At 42.2% G+C, this 23069-nt stretch overlaps 1 protein-coding gene across 1 annotated transcript; it reads left to right on the plus strand.

The window, feature by feature from the left end:
- The first annotated feature begins 292 nt into the window (after positions 1 to 292).
- On the plus strand, positions 293 to 9147 carry LOC117522208 (aquaporin-1-like). The gene is made up of 4 exons (XM_034183600.1): positions 293 to 807; positions 1768 to 1929; positions 8212 to 8292; positions 8564 to 9147. Exons 1-4 carry the CDS (start codon positions 445 to 447, stop codon positions 8741 to 8743), a joined length of 786 nt encoding a protein of 261 aa, XP_034039491.1. The 5' UTR covers positions 293 to 444; the 3' UTR covers positions 8744 to 9147.
- The last annotated feature ends 13922 nt before the right edge of the window (positions 9148 to 23069 follow it).

Consider the following 23069-nt stretch of genomic DNA (forward strand, 5'->3'; position numbering starts at 1 on the left):
TAGGATTTTTTTAAATTAATTTATTTATTTTTACAAATATAAGTAGGTCCGTTTAAAGTTGCACCCCACAAATTAGTGCATAAAAAACCTGACCCTGACAGCTGTATAAATGTAATTGCATAAATAAATTAGAATTATTTTGAATGTTGTGTCATTTGAATTTGGGATTTGGTTGCACAAGTCCAAAGAGCAGGAAAAAAAAAGTTGCACAGGGAGGTGCTGGGAGACAAGCTGGTGGGCAAGAGGAGGTGGAGGAGGAGGAAGGAGAAGAGGGAGGGAAATGAAAAAGCAGTCCTTTGGGTTTCTCATTAATTCAGTGTGGCTCTTCCTTTCAGTTTTTTTTTTTTTTTGAAAGCCCGCCCACCTTGCATTATCAGCCTCCCCCTTATATACAGCCTGTTTGTGAGTGCACACATCGGAGGACCCACAGCCCCAACAGCTACTATGTCAGAGTTCAAAAGCAAGAAATTCTGGAGGGCCGTTCTGGCCGAACTGGTCGGCATGACCCTTTTTATATTCCTCAGCATCTCCACGGCCATCGGGAACCAGAACAACAGCAACCCAGACCAAGAGGTGAAGGTGTCCTTGGCCTTCGGGCTGGCCATCGCCACGCTGGCTCAGAGTTTGGGTCACATCAGCGGAGCCCACCTGAACCCCGCGGTCACCCTGGGGCTGTTAGCCAGCTGCCAGATCAGCGTCTTCAAAGCGATCATGTACATCATTGCCCAGATGCTGGGCTCGGCTCTGGCCTCTGGTATCGTGTATGGAACACGTCCCAGTACCACTGATACACTGGGGCTCAACACTGTAAGTGAACCAGTTCATGCAAGTTGCAGACGGAGCTTAGAAACAGATGTGACGTAAAAAAAATCTCCTGCCCACAGTTAATGTTATGCCGCATAAATGAGTGACTACACTGAGTTTTTACAACAGCACATCGCTCCACCAACACCTCAGCATATCTCTGGAACTATTAGAAATAAATGTTAGCAGGATCAGGCAAAAACTGCTCAGTAAATTTTCTTGAAACTTAGTGAAAGGGTAGAAACCATTAACTTTTGGAGTAGATCAAAGTAAGGGGATGGATCTAGGATTTTTTTTTTTTTTTTTTTTTACTTTTTTGCTTTCTTTAATATTGTGAGATTTTTGTGTTTTTCAAGAGATAATAGAGATACTAGCATTCTACATATGTCTGATTCTTTTGATAAAGATCTGTGCATTATTTCTTGAGATATTCACAAGAATCTCCAAAAATGTCCTATTTTGCAATGTTAAAGAATGTTAATATAAATATTCCTGGATTTGCCAGATCCTCTCCAATAAGTTATGAGGTTTTCTTCTCTTGGCCCATATCCCACCATCCACCACGTTTCACAAAAATCTGATAGGTGATTTTAGCGTAATGAGACAAACAGTGGTGAAAACATTACCTCCTTGCCAGAGGTAATTAGATCTAAACCATGCATGCTTGTTTTTGATAAATATTGGTTCTGAATAGCAGCACGCTGCTACTTCTGTGTGCAGTGAGGCCTATCTTCCATCTGAGTGGTTACCAGCTGATAACGCCTGTGCAGGGTCAGGGTCTTCAACACCTGAAAATTACATCAGCAATATGACAGACTGTTTGTTTTTTGTTTGTTTTTTTTTTCAGATTTTTACAGAAGTACTGAAAAGGGAAGTGGCTTTAACAGGAAAAACTATTCATCAGTGTCACACAGACTGACAAACTTACTGTTGTTGTTTTGGATCCCTCTCTAACTCTTACAGCTCAACGGTGTGACTCCAAGCCAAGGTGTCGGCATCGAGCTCCTGGCCACCTTCCAGTTGGTGCTTTGTGTCATTGCAGTTACTGATAAAAGGCGGAGTGATGTCACCGGCTCTGCACCCTTGGCCATTGGACTTTCAGTCTGCCTGGGACATTTGGCAGCTGTAAGTTCTACATCTCACATCCAAAGCAGCGTGGCATTTTACCCAGGCTGCAGACACAAGAGAGCTTTTTTAATTTTTTTTTTTCTGAAATCTTCGATATCTTGAGAAAGACTTCATGTGTCAAGATGAAACCTGGTGCACATGGTCACCTCACTAAGATTTCAGACATGTTCGAAGTTAGCTACAAAGGGATCGAGACTCTAAAATGTAGTATACGAGGGCTGTCCATAAAGTATAGGTCCTTTTAATTTTTTTCAAAAACTGTATGGATTTCATTCATATGTTTTTACGTCAGACATGCTTGAACCCTCGGGCGCATGCGTGAGTTTTTCCACGCCTGTCGGTGACGTCATTCGCCTGTGAGCACTCCTTGTGGGAGGAGTCGTCCAGCCCCTCGTCGGAATTCCTTTGTCTGAGAAGTTGCTGAGAGACTGGCGCTTTGTTTGATCAAAATGTTTTCTAAACCTGTGCGACACATCGAAGTGGACACGGTTCGAAAAATTAAGCTGGTTTTTGGTGAAAATTTTAACGGCTGATGAGAGATTTTGAGGTGATACTGTCGCTTTAAGGACTTCCCACGGAGCGAGACGTCGTGCAGCGCTCCCAGGCGCCGTCATCAGCCTGTTTCAAGCTGAAAACCTCCACATTTCAGGCTCTATTGATCCAGGACGTCGTGAGAGAACAGAGAAGTTTCAGAAGAAGTCGGTTTCAGCATTTTATCCGGATATTCCACTGTTAAAGGAGATTTTTTGAATGAAAGACGTGCGGGCGGATTGCAGCGTCAGCTCGCAGCCGCCGCGACGCTCCGCCACAGGAAAAACACCTCCGTTGGAAGCCTTAAGGACAAGTTGGAACATGTCCAGCTGTTAAACAATTTCTCATATACTCACTCCACTGAAAGCCATCAAAAGCCGCTTGGATTTTACAAATGGTTATCAACACGGAGGTGTTTTTCCTGTGGGGCCGCACCGCGCCGGCTGCGTCCCGACGCGCGGACCCGTCCGCACGTCTTTCATTAAAAAAATCTCCTTTAACAGTGGAATATCTGGATAAAATGCTGAAACCGACTTCTTCTGAAACTTCTCTGTTCTCTCACGATGTCCTGGATCAATAGAGCCTTAAATGTGGAGGTTTGCAGCTTGAAACAGGCTGACGACAGCGCCTGGGAGCGCTGCGCGACGTCTCGCACCGTGGGAAGTCCTTAAAGCCACAGTATCACCTCAAAATCTCTCATCAGCCGTTAAAATTTTCACCGAAAACCACCTTAATTTTTCGAACCGTGTCCACTTCGATGTGTCTCACAAATTTAGAAAAAAGTTTGATCAAACAAAGCGCCAGTCTCTCAGCAACTTCTCAGACAAAGGAATTCCGACGAGGGGCTGGACTCCTCCCATAAGGAGTGCTCACAGGCGAATGACGTCACCGACAAGCGTGGAAAAACTCACGCATGTGCACGAGGGTTCACGCATGTCTGACGTAAAAACATATGAAAGAAATCCATATAGTTTTTGAAAAAAATAAAAAGGACCTATACTTTATGGACAGCCCTCTTATGCGATAACATCGCAAGTACTGTATGGACTATAATTAAATTTGGTACTGTTGTCCATACCTTGTTAAGACCTTGCAGAAATTTGTATAGTCTTTGTCATAGGTGGAAACTGGACACACATTTTAACTTACTGACAGTGTATCTACAGTGCATTTGGAAAGCGTTCACAGCGCTTTCTTGCATTTTGTTATGTTACAGCCTTATTCCAAAATGGAGTAAATTCATTTTTTCCCCTCAAAATTCTACTCACTACACCCCATAATGACAACATAAACAAGTTTTTTTGGAGAAATTTCTGAAAATTTATGAAAAATAAAAAATACACAGCATTCATATTTTAGATCTTGTTCTGACTTATGGTATGGAAATAGAAGACTTAACAGTATTCCCTGAAAACTCCCTTCTGTCTGATCATTTTTTAATAACATTTACATTTACCCTGATGGACTACCCTGCAGTGGGGAATAAGTTTCATTACACTAGAAGTCTTTCAGAAAGCGCTGTAACTAGGTTTAAGGATATGATTCCTTCTTTATGTTCTCTAATGTCATATACCAACACAGAGCAGAGTAGCTACCTAAACTCTGTAAGGGAGTTAGAGTATCTCGTCAATAGTTTTACATCCTCATTGAAGACAACTTTGGATGCTGTAGCTCCTCTGAAAAAGAGAGCTTTAAATCAGAAGTGTCTGACTCCGTGGTATAACTCACAAACTCGTAGCTTAAAGCAGATAACCCGTAAGTTGGAGAGGAAATGGCGTCTCACTAATTTAGAAGATCTTCACTTAGCCTGGAAAAAGAGTTTGTTGCTCTATAAGAAAGCCCTCCGTGAAGCTAGGACATCTTTCTACTCATCACTAATTGAAGAAAATAAGAACAACCCCAGGTTTCTTTTCAGCACTGTAGCCAGGCTGACAAAGAGTCAGAGCTCTATTGAGCTGAGTATTCCATTAACTTTAACTAGTAATGACTTCATGACTTTCTTTGCTAACAAAATTTTGACTATTAGAGAAAAAATTACTCATAACTATCCCAAAGATGTATCGTTATCTTTGGCTGCTTTCAGTGATGCCGGTATTTGGTTAGACTCTTTCTCTCCGATTGTTCTGTCTGAGTTATTTTCATTAGTTACTTCATCCAAACCATCAACATGTTTATTAGACCCCATTCCTACCAGGCTGCTCAAGGAAGTCCTACCATTATTTAATGCTTCAATCTTAAATATAATCAATCTATCTTTGTTAGTTGGTTATGTACCACAGGCTTTTAAGGTGGCAGTAATTAAACCATTACTTAAAAAGCCATCACTTGACCCAGCTATCTTAGCTAATTATAGGCCAATCTCCAACCTTCCTTTTCTCTCAAAGATTCTTGAGAGGGTAGTTGTAAAACAGCTAACTGATCACCTGCAGAGGAATGGTCTATTTGAAGAGTTTCAGTCAGGTTTTAGAATTCATCATAGTACAGAAACAGCATTAGTGAAGGTTACAAATGATCTTCTTATGGCTTCGGACAGTGGACTTATCTCTGTGCTTGTTCTGTTGGACCTCAGTGCTGCTTTTGATACTGTTGACCATAAAATTTTATTACAGAGATTAGAGCATGTCATAGGTATTAAAGGCACTGCGCTGCGGTGGTTTGAATCATATTTGTCTAATAGATTACAGTTTGTTCATGTAAATGGGGAATCTTCTTCACAGACTAAAGTTAATTATGGAGTTCCACAAGGTTCTGTGCTAGGACCAATTTTATTCACTTTATACATGCTTCCCTTGGGCAGTATTATTAGACGGTATTGCTTAAATTTTCATTGTTACGCAGATGATACCCAGCTTTATCTATCCATGAAGCCAGAGGACACACACCAATTAGCTAAACTGCAGGATTGTCTTACAGACATAAAGACATGGATGACCTCTAATTTCCTGCTTTTAAACTCAGATAAAACTGAAGTTATTGTACTTGGCCCCACAAATCTTAGAAGCATGGTGTCTAACCAGATCGTTACTCTGGATGGCATTTCCCTGATCTCTAGTAATACTGTGAGAAATCTTGGAGTTATTTTTGATCAGGATATGTCATTCAAAGCGCATATTAAACAAATATGTAGGACTGCCTTTTTGCATTTACGCAATATCTCTAAAATCAGAAAGGTCTTGTCTCAGAGTGATGCTGAAAAACTAATTCATGCATTTATTTCCTCTAGGCTGGACTATTGTAATTCATTATTATCAGGTTGTCCTAAAAGTTCCCTAAAAAGCCTTCAGTTGGTTCAGAATGCTGCAGCTAGAGTACTGACGGGGACTAGCAGGAGAGAGCATATCTCACCCGTGTTGGCCTCTCTTCATTGGCTTCCTGTTAATTCTAGAATAGAATTTAAAATTCTTCTTCTTACTTATAAGGTTTTGAATAATCAGGTCCCATCTTATCTTAGGGACCTCGTAGTACCATATTACCCCATTAGAGCGCTTCGCTCTCAGACTGCGGGCTTACTTGTAGTTCCTAGGGTTTGTAAGAGTAGAATGGGAGGCAGAGCCTTCAGCTTTCAGGCTCCTCTCCTGTGGAACCAGCTCCCAATTCAGATCAGGGAGACAGATACCCTCTCTACTTTTAAGATTAGGCTTAAAACTTTCCTTTTCGCTAAGGCTTATAGTTAGGACTGGATCGGGTGACCCTGGACCATCCCTTGGTTATGTTGCTTTAGACGTAGACTGTGGGGGGGTTCCCATGATGCACTGTTTCTTTCTCTTTTTGCTCCGTATGCCTCACTCTGCATTTAATCATTAGTGATTGATCTCTGCTCCCCTCCACAGCATGTCTTTTTCCTGGTTCTTTCCCTCAGCCCCAACCAGTCTCAGCAGAAGACTGCCCCTCCCTGAGCCTGGTTCTGCTGGAGGTTTCTTCCTGTTAAAAGGGAGTTTTTCCTTCCCACTGTGGCCAAGTGCTTGCTCATAGGGGGTCGTTTTGACCGTTGGGGTTTTTCATAATTATTGTATGGCCTTGCCTTGCAATATGGAGCGCCTTGGGGCAACTGTTTGTTGTGATTTGGCGCTATATAAGAAAAAAGTTGATGATGATTCACATCCTTTGCTCAATACTTTGTTGATGCACCTTTGGCAGCAATTACAGCCTCAAATCTTCTTGAATACGATGCCACAAGCTTGGTGCACCTATCTTTGGCCAGTTTTGCCCATTCCTCTTTGCAGCACCTCTCAAGGTCCATCAGGTTGGATGGGGAGCGTCGGTGCACAGCCATTTTCCGATCTCTCCAAAGATGTTCAATCAGATTCAGGTCTGGGCTCTGGCTGGGTCACTAAAGGACATTCACAGAGTTGTCCTGAATCCACTCCTTTGATATCTTGGCTGTGTGCTTAGGGTCATTGTCCTGCTGAAAGATGAATTGCCGCCCCAGTCTGAGGTCAAGAGCGCTCTGGAGCAGGTTTTCATCCAGGATGTGTCTGTACTTTGCTGCACTCATCTTTCCCTCAATCCTGACTAGTCTCCCAGTTCCTGCCGCTGAAAAACATCCCCACAGCATGATGCTGCCACCACCATGCTTCACTGTAGGGATGGTGCCTGGTTTCTTCCAAACATGATGCCTGGCATTCACGCCAAAGAGTTCTTTGTCTCATCAGACCAGAGAATTTTGTTCCTCATAGTCTGAGAGTCCTTCAGGTGTCTTTTGGGAAACTCCAGGCGGGCTGCCATGTGCCTTTTACTAAGGAGTGGCTTCCGTCTGGCCACTCTACCATACAGGCCAGACTTCCTTTCTCCCTCCCTTCCTTCTTTACTCCCTTCCTTCCTTACTTCCTGTCTGCAATATCTAAATACTTAGCAAAGTTTAACTCCTAATGTTAACTTGATGAAAGTATTGAGCAGTTGAGATCTTTGAAGTGACAAAGATGAAGGATGTGTTCCTGGAGGTCACTCACTCTGCATCTTTTCTTCACTCTCTGTACTCCACCCACAGCTCTTTAACTCTGACAGGTGTGCCTACCCTAACGAGAAGCTACGTAACACCAAAGTTAAATCATCAGACGTGAGCAGAGTAGGAAAACACAAAAACACGCAGGGCAGGTGCCCTCCAGGAACACATTTGGGCAGCCCTGCATTAATGTCACTCAGTTCCATCTTTGATTGAAAGTGCTGGTTGCCTAGCAATCATTCACCTAATATGCAGAATGGAATGAGGTAGTGTCCAAATACTTATGGAACCGGGTGGAAACAAGGGTTGGATAACAATATGTCTGTATTTTGTCAACAAACACACACACACACACACACACACACACACACACACACACACACACACTGCCAGCAGGGCGGGTTTTTATTTGAAGAAGACTGTACTGATGTAGTGATGTAAAATATCAATTTACAATGTGTTTCTCAACAATAAAAAAACACCAATCAAATATAAGAACAGCAGAGTTAAAGAAAATAATGCAACAGAAATTTTAAAATGAATGAAAATTAACAATATTACAATACTACAACAGCAGATTACTGGAAAAAAAAAAAGGATTTTTAGGTACTGAGAGATCAGCATAGTCAAAATTCTGAATGAGTGCAACATTCTAACAGTCAGCATCATAAAGATCGAAGGATTTTTCTGGATTTGATGCGCACAACCGCGATGCTGATGAGGCTGAGGTGAAGATGTGGGTTGGACACCAGCGTCTGCGTGAAGTAATCAGGGTGTGCATCTCTGATTGTTGTCTTTGATTACAGATCAGCTACACCGGCTGCAGCATCAACCCCGCTCGCTCCTTTGGCCCGGCTTTGATCCTGAATGATTTCACAAACCACTGGGTATGTTACTGGGGAACATTTGTACTTTGTCCTCCTCACATGCACTTTGCCTGTGAGCATATTTTTCTACAATAACTCATTAACATGTACATGGCTTCAGGCCACAAAGTTAATCAGTGAAAACATTGCTATTGTTTTACGGCTCCAAATATCGACAGAAGTGAGCAGTAACTGCCGCTCTGGAATCTTTGTGTCGATTCTCTCGTGTCTTTTGCGTGATAATGTTGGGTTTTGATGCCAAACTCAAATGCCGATCACTGATTCGCTGCAGGTGTTCTGGGTGGGACCCATTTGCGGTGGTGTGACGGCGGCTCTCCTCTACGATTTCCTCCTGAGTCCCAAATTCAGCGACTTCCCTGATCGTATGAAGGTCCTGATCAGCGGCTCGGCGAGAGATTACGATGTCAACGAAGCCAACGACACCACAACCGTGGAGATGGCATCAAAATAGTGACGCGCAGTCACATCCGCGTAGATTGCAGCTGTTTCTGCTCTCTTGCAGCGTCACTGTAGGTTGTCATCGTTCTGTGCTCTTTGGAAATACCAATGAAGATGATCATGGTGTGGGGGGAGGATCAGTTAACAGCTCTGACTAATTCACTCTTTTCTTTGATCTCTGTGCACCGTTTTACTTGCAGTCCAGGTCATCAGAATCGTGACCCAGATGCTCCCTGTGTTAAAATTATTTGAAATATCAGTATTCTATATTGAGCCATTTTGTATACATAATTCTATATGTGTGTGTGGTGTTTTTTTGTTTTGTTTTGTTTTTTTCTCTGACTGATAATGTATTGATTGTACACTGTTGAAATGTCTCTCACTTTTTAAAATACATAAAACACATATTGTTAACAGCTGTTGCTCTTCATGGGTTCCTGTTGCTGCTCTGCTGGAAGTGAAGTTTAATCAAGTCTTAGGATTTTTATTTTTTTTACATATGTGTTTGATAGATGAAATGTGGATTCATATGACTGGACACATTCCTGTAAATCTCCTTCCACCATGCTACTTGGTCTTCACATCAACCTGATGAAGAGACAGATCCTGGATCAGACAATCAATCAATCAATCAATCAATCAATTTTTTTATATAGCGCCAAATCACAACAAACAGTTGCCCCAAGGCGCTTTATATTGTAAGGCAAGGCCATACAATAATTATGTAAAACCCCAACGGTCAAAACGACCCCCTGTGAGCAAGCACTTGGCTACAGTGGGAAGGAAAAACTCCCTTTTAACCTCCAGCAGAACCAGGCTCAGGGAGGGGCAGTCTTCTGCTGGGACTGGTTGGGGCTGAGGGAGAGAACCAGGAAAAAGACATGCTGTGGAGGGGAGCAGAGATCGATCACTAATGATTAAATGCAGAGTGGTGCATACAGAGCAAAAAGAGAAAGAAACAGTGCATCATGGGAACCCCCCAGCAGTCTACGTCTATAGCAGCATAACTAAGGGATGGTTCAGGGTCACCTGATCCAGCCCTAACTATAAGCTTTAGCAAAAAGGAAAGTTTTAAGCCTAATCTTAAAAGTAGAGAGGGTGTCTGTCTCCCTGATCTGAATTGGGAGCTGGTTCCACAGGAGAGGAGCCTGAAAGCTGAAGGCTCTGCCTCCCATTCTACTCTTACAAACCCTAGGAACTACAAGTAAGACACCAGCCAGCATGATCAATCCAAAGTTTCCTGCTGTCAAACTGCTTGGACAGGTCCTGGAAAATGTGACCCACTTTCCGGAACTTGGCAGCCATGTGTCATCAAATGTCGACATTGATGGCGAGATCCAACACCGACTCAACTATGCAGGAGCTGCCTTCCCACCCGTGTTCTCAGCAACAGGGACCTTTGACGCAAGGCACAAATCCTTGTCTACAAAGCTGTTGTCATGCCAACCCTGCTCTAGAACTCTGATATCTGGACCACCTACTGCCACCACCTGAAGATCCTGGAGCGATTCAACCAACGCTGCCTGAGGAGTACTCTCCAAATCCGGTGGGAAGTCTACCGTACCAACAATTTCAACTTAATTTCAATTTATTTCATTTATATAGCGCCAAATCACAACAAAGTTGCCTCAAGGTGCTTCACACAAGTAAGGTCTACCTTACCAACCTCAAGAGCAAGCACACAGGTGACAGTGGTAAGGAAAAACTCCCTCTGATGATTTGAGGAAGAAACCCGAAGCAGACCAGACTCAAAGGGGGGACCCACTGCAGGGGCCATTCTACCGTCACAATATACAAAACAATTCACAAAACAAATATACAGGAAATTCTGCTGGTGCACAGGACAGGAGGGTGGCAGAAGCAGACACCACTCCCATCTCTGGGTGGAGCTGTACCTCAAACAGAGAGAAAACAAAAAAGAATCAGGCATCGGAAAGACAATAAATACAGTATAATTTGTCAGCATTAAGCAACAAGAAAAACAGAAGAAATACTAAGGTGATCGCCGGCCACTAGCCCTAAGCTTCACTAAAAGATACAGATTTTTGATAAAGTTGAGGCTGTGGCCTGCTCTGTTTCCTAATAAAATTAATTTAAAAGAGTAAAAAAAGCATACTAACATACTATGCCAGTATGCTAGCCATACGAAAGGGAAAATAAGTTCATCTTAAGTCTGGACTTGAAAGTCTCCACAGAATTTGACTTTTATTGACGCAGGGAGATCATTCCACAGAACAGGGGCACGATAAGAGAAAGCTCTATGACCTGCAGACTTGTTATTCACCCTAGGGACACAAAGTAGCCCTGCACCCTGAGAATGCAAAGCCCAGACCGGTACGTAAGGTTTAATTAGATCAGCTAAGTAGGGAGTTGCCAGTTCGTGAACAATTTTAGAGGTTAATAGCAGAACCTTAAAACCTGATCTCACAGAGACAGGAACTAGAGGGTGACACAGGAGTAGATTTTTACTCCTGTCCCGTCCCACTCCCCCAGAAAAATTCCTGTCTCATCCCAATCCCGGGCCAGAGTAAAAAATAAATTAATTCCTGTCCCCTCCCACTCCTAGTAAAATGACTCTCACTCCCATCCTGCTCCCATTTAGAATGACTCCCGTTCCTGTACCGCTCCCACTTTTTTTCCTTTTTTTCCCTTCTTTTAGTTTTTAGGCTTTAGTGTTCTGCAGTTTTATTTCGGAAGATGTGGCAACAGGAACAGTTCATCTATGGTAATACAGGGAGGCACTTATTGCCTTAATCCAGATTTTAAAAAAAACTTCACTAAAAGACACAAAACATAACTCCCCGGGCACCTAAAGGCGACTTCTGCTCCTAACTGGCAGTTAGGATGGGTTAAATGCAGTAAACACATTTCATTGTGCAGGGAACATGTTCCTTTGTGCATATCAAATCAAATCAAATCAATTTTATTTATATAGCGCCAAATCACAACAAACAGTTGCCCCAAGGCGCCTTATATTGTAAGGCAAGGCCATACAATAATTACGGAAAAACCCCAACGGTCAAAACGACCCCCTGTGAGCAAGCACTTGGCAACTTTGGGAAGGAAAAACTCCCTTTTAACAGGAAGAAACCTCCAGCAGAACCAGGCTCAGGGAGGGGCAGTCTTCTGCTGGGACTGGTTGGGGCTGAGGGAGAGAACCAGGAAAAAAGACATGCTGTGGAGGGGAGCAGAGATCAATCACTAATGATTAAATGCAGAGTGGTGCATACAGAGCAAAAAGAGAAAGAAACACTCAGTGCATCATGGGAACCCCCCAGCAGTCTAAGTCTATAGCAGCATAACTAAGGGATGGTTCAGGGTCACCTGATCCAACCCTAACTATAAGCTTTAGCAAAAAGGAAAGTTTTAAGCCTAATCTTAAAAGTAGAGAGGGTGTCTGTCTCCCTGATCTGAATTGGGAGCTGGTTCCACAGGAGAGGAGCCTGAAAGCTGAAGGCTCTGCCTCCCATTCTACTCTTACAAACCCTAGGAACTACAAGTAAGCCTGCAGTCTGAGAGCGAAGCGCTCTCTTGGGGTGATATGGTACTATGAGGTCCCTAAGATAAGATGGGACCTGATTATTCAAAACCTTATAAGTATAACTAAGAAGAAGAATTTTAAATTCTATTCTGGAATTAACAGGGAGCCAATGAAGAGAAGCCAATATGGGTGAAATATGCTCTCTCCTTCTAGTCCTTGTCAGCACTCTAGCTGCAGCATTTTGAATTAACTGAAGGCTTTTCAGGGAACTTTTAGGACAACCTGATAATAATGAATTACAATAGTCCAGCCTAGAGGAAATAAATGCATGAATTAGTTTTTCAGCATCACTCTGAGACAAGATCTTTCTAATTTTAGAGATATTGCGCAAATGCAAAAAAGCAGTCCTACATATTTGTTTAATATGCGCATTGAATGACATATCCTGATCAAAAATGACTCCAAGATTTCTCACAGTATTACTAGAGGTCAGGGTAATGCCATCCAGAGTAAGGATCTGGTTAGACACCATGTTTCTAAGATGTGTGGGGCCAAGTACAATAACTTCAGTTTTATCTGAGTTTAAAAGCAGGAAATTAGAGGTCATCCATGTCTTTATGTCTGTAAGACAATCCTGCAGTTTAACTAATTGGTGTGTGTCCTCTGGCTTCATGGATAGATAAAGCTGGGTATCATCTGCGTAACAATGAAAATTTAAGCAATGCCGTCTAATAATACTGCCTAAGGGAAACATGTATAAAGTGAATAAAATTGGTCCTAGCACAGAACCTTGTGGAACTCCATAATTAACCTTAGTCTGTGAAGAAGATTCCCCATTTACATGAACAAATTGTAATCTATTAGATAAATATGATTCAAACCACCGCAGCGCAGTGCCTTTAATACATATGACATGCTCTAATCTCTGTAATAAAAGTTTATGGTCAACAGTATCAAAAGCAGCACTGAGGTCTAACAGAACAAGCACAGAGATGAGTCTACTGTCTGAGGCCATAAGATCATTTGTAACCTTCCTTAATGCTGTTTCTGTACTATGATGAATTCTAAAACCTGACTGAAACTCTTCAAATAGACCATTCCTCTGCAGATGATCAGTTAGCTGTTTTACAACTACCCTTTCAAGAATTTTTGAGAGAAAAGGAAGGTTGGAGATTGGCCTATAATTAGCTAAGATAGTTGGGTCAAGTGATGGCTTTTTAAGTAATGGTTTAATTACTGCCACCTTAAAAGCCTGTGGTACATAGCCAACTAATAAAGATAGATTGATCATATTTAAGATCGAAGCATTAAATAATGGTAGGGCTTCCTTGAGCAGCCTGGTAGGAATGGGGTCTAATAGACATGTTGATGGTTTGGATGAAGTAACTAATGAAAATATCTCAGACAGAACAATCTGAGAGAAAGAGTCTAACCAAATACCGGCATCACTGAAAGCAGCCAAAGATAACGATACGTCTTTGGGATGGTTATGAGTAATTTTTTCTCTAATAGTTAAAATTTTATTAGCAAAGAAAGTCATGAAGTCATTACTAGTTAAAGTTAAAGGAATACTCGGCTCAATAGAGCTCTGACTCTTTGTCAGCCTGGCTACAGTGCTGAAAAGAAACCTGGGGTTGTTCTTATTTTCTTCAATTAGTGATGAGTAGTAAGATGTCCTAGCTTTACGGAGGGCTTTTTTATAGAGCAACAGACTCTTTTTCCAGGCTAAGTGAAGATCTTCTAAATTAGTGAGACGCCATTTCCTCTCCAACTTACGGGTTATCTGCTTTAAGCTGCGAGTTTGTGAGTTATACCACGGAGTCAGGCACTTCTGATTTAAAGCTCTCTTTTTCAGAGGAGCTACAGCATCCAAAGTTGTCTTCAGTGAGGATGTAAAACTATTGACGAGATACTCTATCTCACTTACAGAGTTTAGGTAGCTACTCTGCACTGTGTTGGTATATGGCATTAGAGAACATAAAGAAGGAATCATATCCTTAAACCTAGTTACAGCGCTTTCTGAAAGACTTCTAGTGTAATGAAACTTATTCCCCACTGCTGGGTAGTCCATCAGAGTAAATGTAAATGTTATTAAGAAATGATCAGACAGAAGGGAGTTTTCAGGGAATACTGTTAAGTCTTCAATTTCCATACCATAAGTCAGAACAAGATCTAAGATACGATTAAAGTGGTGGGTGGACTCATTTACATTTTGAGCAAAGCCAACTGAGTCTAATAATATATTAAATGCAGTGTTGAGGCTGTCATTCTCAGCATCTGTGTGGATGTTAAAATCGCCCACTATAATTATCTTATCTGAGCTAAGCACTAAGTCAGACAAAAGGTCTGAAAATTCACAGAGAAACTCACAGTAACAACCAGGTGGACGATAGATAATAACAAATAAAACTGGTTTTTGGGACTTCCAATTTGGATGGACAAGACTAAGAGTCAAGCTTTCAAATGAATTAAAGCTCTGTCTGGGTTTTTGATTAATTAATAAGCTGGAATGGAAGATTGCTGCTAATCCTCCGCCCCGGCCCGTGCTACGAGCATTCTGACAGTTAGTGTGACTCGGGGGTGTTGACTCATTTAAACTAACATATTTATCCTGCTGTAACCAGGTTTCTGTTAGGCAGAATAAATCAATATGTTGATCAATTATTATATCATTTACTAACAGGGACTTAGAAGAGAGAGAGACCTAATGTTTAATGGACCACATTTAACTGTTTTAGTCTGTGGTGCAGTTGAAGGTGCTATATTATTTTTTCTTTTTGAATTTTTATGCTTAAATTGATTTTTGCTGGTTATTGGTGGTCTAGGATATGACAATAAAATTCTTTTGAATCCTTTGAATCCTTTGAATAATTAATGCATGGTCTGTGGTCTTACAGTTTTTCAAAATGTGGTAGTGGACACGTAATGATTCTGACATTTACTTTGTCTTCTATTTCTGTAACTGCTGACTGTATGCAACCAACATATTTCATGTTTTGTGTGGTCAGCTTTATTTGTATTTATTTTTTGTTAATATATATATCCATTCCTACATTTAAGGCCTGCAGCATTTTTCAAGAAAAAAAAAGGTTGGGACAAGTCAGTTTATTCTAAATGTAAGAATTAATTAATCATTTTTACAACCAGTTTTCTTGAGAAATGTCAGAGGATGAACACATGAACATTTCCAAATCACTGAATATTTCTTAGACTTCCTTTATATTCAGAAATACATATATATTTACAATATATATTATTCATAAATACAGTGCGGTACTGTTTGGATGGTAAATCTGTGTCAGGAAGGCAGTTCTCAAAAACTAAATGTCCATGCTGGAAGAAGACAAGTGAGGGAAGGCACCAAAACACAACTCTAGAAGAATTTTTGGCTTCTGTGGGTGTGCGTGGAAAAACTGGGAATAGTGCAACATTTTTATTCTTCGTTTTGCATACAGTCCCAACTTTTTCTGATTTGTGGTTGTTTCTGTTGCATTTCTGAAATTACAGAACTGCTATAAAGAAAAGTGTTAACATTTTATTGTTTTTCAAACTTTGTAGAACAAATGCAAACACCAAATGCTTATGAAGAAGGAAAAAATACACAAACATGCAGGAAAACCTGAACAATGCAGACTGATTTGACTCCCATGATTTTTAAAATCATAAGAGGAAACGTATAGTTGCAGCCCAATAACTTTGAACAATAATAAAAATCATCAGCTTGTATTTTTATTCTGACTAGAGTTCATTTCCTTTTTTTGTCCTCCTCAGTCACATTTTGTGCTTGCACATTAAACAACTACATTAAGCCCACTAAAATAAATATCTTTGTAAAATAACAGTCTGTTAACGTTCAGAGTGCTTTATGTGATTTCTGCTCTTCTCCCTCCTCACAGCAAGCTGACTCACACACACACACACACACACACACACACACAGATGGCTGCAGTCCTAATTTTAGACGGCTTTAAGCAAAGCTGCTCGCTATTTTTTTGGCCTTCGTTTTCAAAAATTGACCGCTCAAATGGCAGCAGGATGGCTCGCTGCCTAAAACCTTGGTTCCCACTCCCGTCTGCTCCCGTGAACTTTTAATCCTGTACCGTCCCAATCACGTGATAAATAGCAAAGTTGAGTCCCATCCCGTGGGAATCCCACAGGAATCCTGTGACCCGTAGGATTCCTGAAAAAATGTCATCCTCTAACAGGAACCCAGTGAAGAGATGCCAAAGTGGGTGTAATGTGGTCAAATTTTCTGCTTCGTGTCAAAAGTCTGGCTGCAGGATTTTGAACCAATTGGAGACCCCTAACGCTGGACTGCAGTAAACCAGAAAATAGAACATTGCAGTAGTCCAATCTAGAAGAGATAAACTCATGGATCAGGGTCTCAGCATCAGCCATAGACAGGATGGGACAGAGGCGTGCTGGGAACATTTTTCAGTTCCGCCAGCGCACAGGGATAATAAGAGTTCTGCTGTGGCATTTATGTGCTGACTGACTGTGAAAATTGGGTGGCTTATAATAGAAAGTAAAAGTTAGTTAAGCTGGGCAGACACTGTACGATATTTTCAATCGTTATACTTGGCTCCAGCTCAAACTGTGCGACAAAACCGCAGGGTTTAAAAGTCCGCACAATTCATGGTCTCACACTGTACAGCCCGATGCTCTGATGCGATCTGACTGTTCACATTGTACGTTCAAAAACCACACGTCGGGAAGCAAAACGTAACAGAAGCTTCTTTTTTTTTTTTTCTTTTTAAAAAAAAAAATAATAATTTCATGCCTATCGGCGCGCACAGTGAGTGAAATCGGGTGGGGAGACTGAACGTATATGCGTGCGCGAACACAGCAGACAGCAACGTGATTAACGAGAGGACGGTAAAAAAAAAGAAAACATAAACATTCATAACAGGTGTTGGTACTTACACTGTTGTATAAACAAACTATAGTTCATATGGAGTCTTACAGCTGTGCTCATCTGTCGTAAATCTTATTGTTGTCTGCTGTGTGTGCGCATATACGTTCAGTCTCCCCCCACCTGATTCCACTCACTGTGCGCGCTGATAGGCATGAACTTTAATATATTAGGTTATTGCGAGGGAACGCAATAAAAAAAAAACCCCACAAGACTTTACATGAGATCACTGTTTGCTCTCTCCGGTGTTTGCACATGCACAGTGCGCAAAGTAATCAGCGCGTAGACGCTTGTAGCGCTGCTTCAACAGCGCAGAACCCTCACGAGCCACGACGGCCGACCAAAATATCAAACAGGTTTGACTTTTATCCCACCATATGATTCCCGATCAGGAGGTGGTTGTGAGACGTTAAACGCAGCTCGTTACTCCATGTAGACTGTACGACGCAGGACGCACGATTAAGCTGAAACTCAGCGCGATCCAAAAAAATTCTCGCACAAGTGAAAAATCGGCTGAAAAAGGGCCAAAAATCGCACAGTGTAAGCCCGCCTTAGTTAAAACAAGAACTGTATTGTTAACTCACCAGTACACCACCTAAGGCTGGTTTACAGTGTGAGACCATGAATCGTGTGCTCTGGACTTTTAAACCCTGCGGTTTTGTCGCACAGTTTGAGCTGGAGCCAAGTACAGCAATTGAAAATATCGTACAGTGTCTGCCCAGCTTAAGTCAGTGAAGTCTGTAAGTAGCTGGAAGAGGTGGTACTGTACTACAAATGTTGATATGGCTGACATCCTGGCATCAACAGGCATGTAGCCTGTTACACCCGGCCCTATTTGCCATTTCCCTCTTCGCTCTGTCTTCTTGAAAAAATATCTGTGAGTTTTGCACACTTGGCAGCATCTTACTCCAAAGCTTTTCTTTTTCTTAATCTATTTTTTTCAGCTCCACCTGGCTTTTTTCTGTCCATCTTTTCACTCACTCAGTCCCATCTGGGCGCACAGGGCTTGGTTGGACTGAACTAACTGTAATGAATGCATAGAGGTGTTAAACGTGTAATGGTATGTCCCTGCCTTAGGCTTTGGAAAAGATAACAGCGTTGCAAAAGAAGCAGTCTTAAGTTATTTTCTTGTGAATTTTTGTGATTGTAAAACATTTATAACACTTAATGTCTTCTCTTTAAGATACAGCAGCCCAAGTGTCTTGCTGTGTAGCCTAACAGTTAGTGGTGGTCATATATGTATGCATATGTAGCGGGATGAAAGTCCCGGGTCCCAATTGAAAAGACGTTCCCGCTAGTTTAGCTAACGAGGAGTTCCCCTTTGGCTGACCTGGTAGAGGAACAGTCTTTTGTGCGAGCCGCGTGGGTTCGATCCCCACCGTTGTCCCGGCCACAAAGGTCCTCCTGCTTCAATCTGGCGTCACGAACAGGATGTGGATCACAGAGTATGCTAACATGCACCTGTGACTTCGGGACGAAGTCAAAAATGGTGGGGAGATGTGTAGCGGGATGAAAGTCCCGGGTCCCAGTTGAAAAGACGTTCCCGCTAGCTTGGCTAATGGGGAGTTCCCCTTTGGCTGACCTGGTAGAGGAACGGTCTTTTGTGCAAGCTGCGTGGGCCCGATCACCACCGTCGTCCCGGCCACGAAGGTCCTGCTGCTTCACATATATTAACACCCCCTCACAACGGCCCCAGGTTGGACCAGCCCACCGGGAAAACTCCCGACTCCCCGATTACCCAGCACGCGGTAGGGATGGGATGAATCTTCGCTATACGAGTATTTCACAAGTAGAAGAAAGGATCCCTCGTAATATCTCTAATGTGGTGATCAAAGGACAACATGGGATCAAAAATTACCCCAAAGTTTCTCACTTTGTCAGTGTGATGTATGACACACGAGCCTAGGCTAAGCGTTAGCTGGTGAAATTGAGGCTGATGTCTCTCTGGACCAAATTCTGACCATTGCCTTCAAACACATGACTCACCAATCAGTTAATTTTATTGTTTTAATTTTTTTAAAGAGGTTCAACAAGTTTGAAAACAAATGTAATTTTGTCTTGGCAGTGTTAAAACACCACACAATGACAGGATATCCTAACAATAAAAATGAGACCAGCTGAAAAAGAATAGAGTCCACCAACCCGAGGCTTGTGTAATACAGAAGAGCATGAGTGCTGGATGCTGTGAAAATAATGGCACACGAGGACAAAAAAGAAAAACAAATGCAGCGAAGCAATTTAGCCAATCATGAATTTCAGGGTGAGCCAAAAAAAAAAACAGAACCCATAAAAATGGTAATAAATCCTACAAAGGTAAACTTCAGTCTGTGTATGATGATTCCCCAACGTTTCAAAAGTTATGTCCTTACAAAATTATGCTCCAAGATGTCTTTTCCTTGGTTGACCAAGACATGGTGGGGAAGACGACTGGAATTATAGTCTTCCCAAACATGTCTTGGGGAAGGTCCAATATCTGATTTATTACAATCTTTATGGGTTCTGAATTTTTTTTTTTTTTTTGGGGGGGGGGGGGGGGTGGTGTCACCCTGCATTTCTTTCACATTATCTCTATTTGAGCAGAAGACTACAGTCTGTCCAGCAAACTGCAGCATTCAGTAAATCCAGCACATTAATAATAGAATTCCAACAAAGATAAATAATGTGCAAAAATAGTGGGAACCCTATAATTTCAGCAAAAATGCAGTGTTTGGGTTTCTGGGTGGGTGGGAGCTGTTAGACAGTCAACATAAAATCAGATATCTCTTGCAACACTCTGTTGCAAACATTTTTATTTTATAAAATAAACAAATTGATTTTATATTTACAAGCCTCATTTTTATATTTGAGAGTGATCTCCCACTGCTAATTTTTGGACCCAATTTGCTTCCCAATTCCAAAACTGAGGAAATAAGGCTTGAAATAATAAAATAGCTGGCAACATTTGTATTAACTACTATAACGTGACAGCTTACAAAGGAGTGTTAACTGATGATTGCTGGCACACCACGCTACTCCCGTGTTATTCCCACATTTTCCCAAAAAGTTTACATGCATTTGGTTACATCTCAAAACTGTCTTTTGCTGAAGAATGCAACATGTTGTTCATGGGATTTATGTTGCAGAGGAGAATCAGAAGAGAACGGTAGGTCTGGTGTCCACTGTCAACTATTTTTGCAAACTTTTACACCCGCTCTGCACAAATTACATCTCAGCTTTCACTGTTTTGGATTACAATGTCTCCCAGCATCAATTTTTTTTTTAAATATGCTTGCACATTTCGGGGCCCTTCACACATAGTGTGAATATGTACAACTCAAGGCAACTCACGGCAAAACAGCACTTATGAGCGAACCACAAAACATCATGCTGACGGGCAGGCATGCACGATCCTGGTGTGATGGTTCGTGCACATGATGGTGTCTTTCAAGCAGGAACACTGCAGCTGCTTGCACTGTGTTTCATGGGACGAGGTGCACCACATCACATCGCTGATGTGGAGGAAAATAAAATTAAAGCCAGCTGTATAATTAGTGAATATCACTGGGTTGATATAAATAATACAAATACAGAACCCCGCGGTTAAAAAACCCTGGTTAAAAAAAATACCACTCACAGGATTTGAACCCACACACTCTGATTACCAGACAGAATCTTTACCACTGCACTACAATCATTGTCTTATAATAGGACAGTGAAATGGCTAAAATCAACAAGCAGATAAATGTATTTTCTAAAAAAAAGAAAAAAAAACAGTCGACTGGACTGGCTTGCTTGACGCGAGGACGTTTTGCTTCAAATCACAGAAGCTTCCTCAACTAAAATTCTTGCTCTGGTAGTCTGATTTCTGTCTTGACCCTTGTAGAGCAGAACAAACAGAAGCCACAAAACCTGGAGTTTTAAACCTAACCAGACCCCTCCTACCGAGAGACAGACTGCTATTTTTATTTGTATATTTGTTTAGTCACTATTGCTAGTGACTAAACAATTGCTTTAATTAGCACCTATTGTGCTCTAGCTATTGTGCTCCTAATGACAGAGTAGCTGTCCCTCGTAACGATGGGACTGACGTCTCTCCTGATGCCTCTCCTGACACCTCTCCTGACGAGTCTCCTGATGACGTGAATGACTCATTATCATGAACAAAAGACTGAAACTGCTTTGACCTGAGTACCCCATTGTAAACAGGGGACAAAGCGTGTCTCAGACCCCCTCCATGGTTAAGGCTGGGTTTCAACTGTTTCACATACAATGCCTCCTTCACCCCTCTCTCAAACCATTTCTTCTCTCTGGCTAAGATTTTAACTTCCTTGTCCTCAAACGTGTGGTTAGTGTCTTGAAGGTTGACTGAGGACTGAGGTCCGCTGGCGCCCTCTCTGCGGTGCTGGTATAGCCTTTAGTGTAACGGCTGCTTAGTCTCACTTGTGTAGTGTTCGTTGCAGTTTTCCTGACATCTGATAGAATACACTACATTGCTCTGTTTGTAACTAGGGATCCCGTTCTTAGGGTGAACTAATTTCTGTCTCAAGGTGTTAACAGGTTTAAAGTAAACTGGGATTTTGTGCTGTCTGAAGATCCTCTGTAGTTTTTCCCCTACTCCTGCTAAATAAGGGAGAGACACTCCTCTTCTTCTTGTCTCCGTCTCCTGTCTGTCTGGTCTCTTTGTTCGCTGGGACTTCTGCACTTTATCCAGGGACCATCGTGGGTAACCACATACTGTGAGGGCTTTCCGGACAAGTAGTTGTTCTTTAGCCCTTCCCTCTGTAGTTGTGGGCACCTGTAGGGCTCTGTGTTGAAGAGTCCAGATCACCCAGAGCTTGTGTTCAAGGGGGTGGTTGGAGCCAAAGAGCAGATATTGGTCAGTGTGAGTGGGTTTTCTGTAAACCCCTGTCTGGAGCTGCCTGTTCTCTCCAATTGTAACATCACAGTCCAAGAAGGCTAAATGGTTGTTTCTGACATCCTCACGTGTGAACTTGATATTGGAGTCCACCGAGTTGATGTGCTCTGTAAAGTCCTCAACTTCCTGTTGCTTGATTTTATGTGTTGTACTGCTGGCCTGTCATATGGGACTGCAGCGCGCTGTTCACTGTCCTGTCAGACAGACGTGACATTCAGATCCCCTGCTGCATGTCCACATGAAGTGACGGTCCGGTCCAGCTGGAACAGCCTGTCAATGTGCATGCTCTCCAGCCCATCGCAAAAGCAATATATGTTTTTATGTATTTCGATGTGAGGACAGCAAGCACACACACACGTACGCGTGTCCACCAAAACACAGTGCATGTTCTGCAGCTCTGATGTCCAGGACCAGAGTTGTCAACAGCTGCTACGGCCCCGTCCGTTCAGCACACAGACCAGGATATCACTCTGTGATCAGATGAGAGGCACCTTGCCTCCGGGGGGATGTGTGACCCACACGCACACATGTTGTGGGGGGAGCCGACACTCTGGCACGCCACATGTATACTCGCCAACTTCACAGTCGTGGGGACACTTGGACAAATTTCACATCCAGCTCGACAGTGATTGTCTGCTGACTGTTGTCATGTTAATAGTGTGAATGGCCACACATTTTCTAAGTGCCAAACGAGCAACACTAGATGTTTGTGTGTGTGTCAGCTGGAATTTGACTGACGCCTGCCGTGAGAGGGTTCGATGAGCTCGCACAGCGCACACTCTGTCTTTCAGCCGCTGGTGTGCACAAATAGTTGTAGTAACAGGTGTACGAGGAGTTAGAGGCAGGTACGATTACACGTTTTGCATACGATTCCTGCTTCATGCACACTTTATGTGCAATTCGACCAAATTCGCACTATGTGTGATGGATGCCCTACTTTTACCATTGCTTTACACCTGATGGCAAGCCAAGTTTAGGTATCCAATTATTTGTAATTCATTCTTTCACCAAAACCATAGGTATCACAAATCAGCAGTGGGAGACCACCTTTA

This window comes from Thalassophryne amazonica, chromosome 12 (assembly GCF_902500255.1).
Source record: "Thalassophryne amazonica chromosome 12, fThaAma1.1, whole genome shotgun sequence".
NCBI classification, from domain to species: Eukaryota; Metazoa; Chordata; class Actinopteri; order Batrachoidiformes; family Batrachoididae; genus Thalassophryne; species Thalassophryne amazonica.

Excerpts from the sequence above, each read along its gene's own strand:
- LOC117522208 (XM_034183600.1), top strand. The coding sequence starts at position 445 with ATGTCAGAGTTCAAAAGCAAGAAATTCTGGAGGGCCGTTCTGGCCGAA. Across the intron at positions 808-1,767 it reads ATACACTGGGGCTCAACACT|CTCAACGGTGTGACTCCAAG; the intron begins GTAAGTGAACCA and ends TAACTCTTACAG. Across the intron at positions 8,293-8,563 it reads ATGATTTCACAAACCACTGG|GTGTTCTGGGTGGGACCCAT; the intron begins GTATGTTACTGG and ends GATTCGCTGCAG.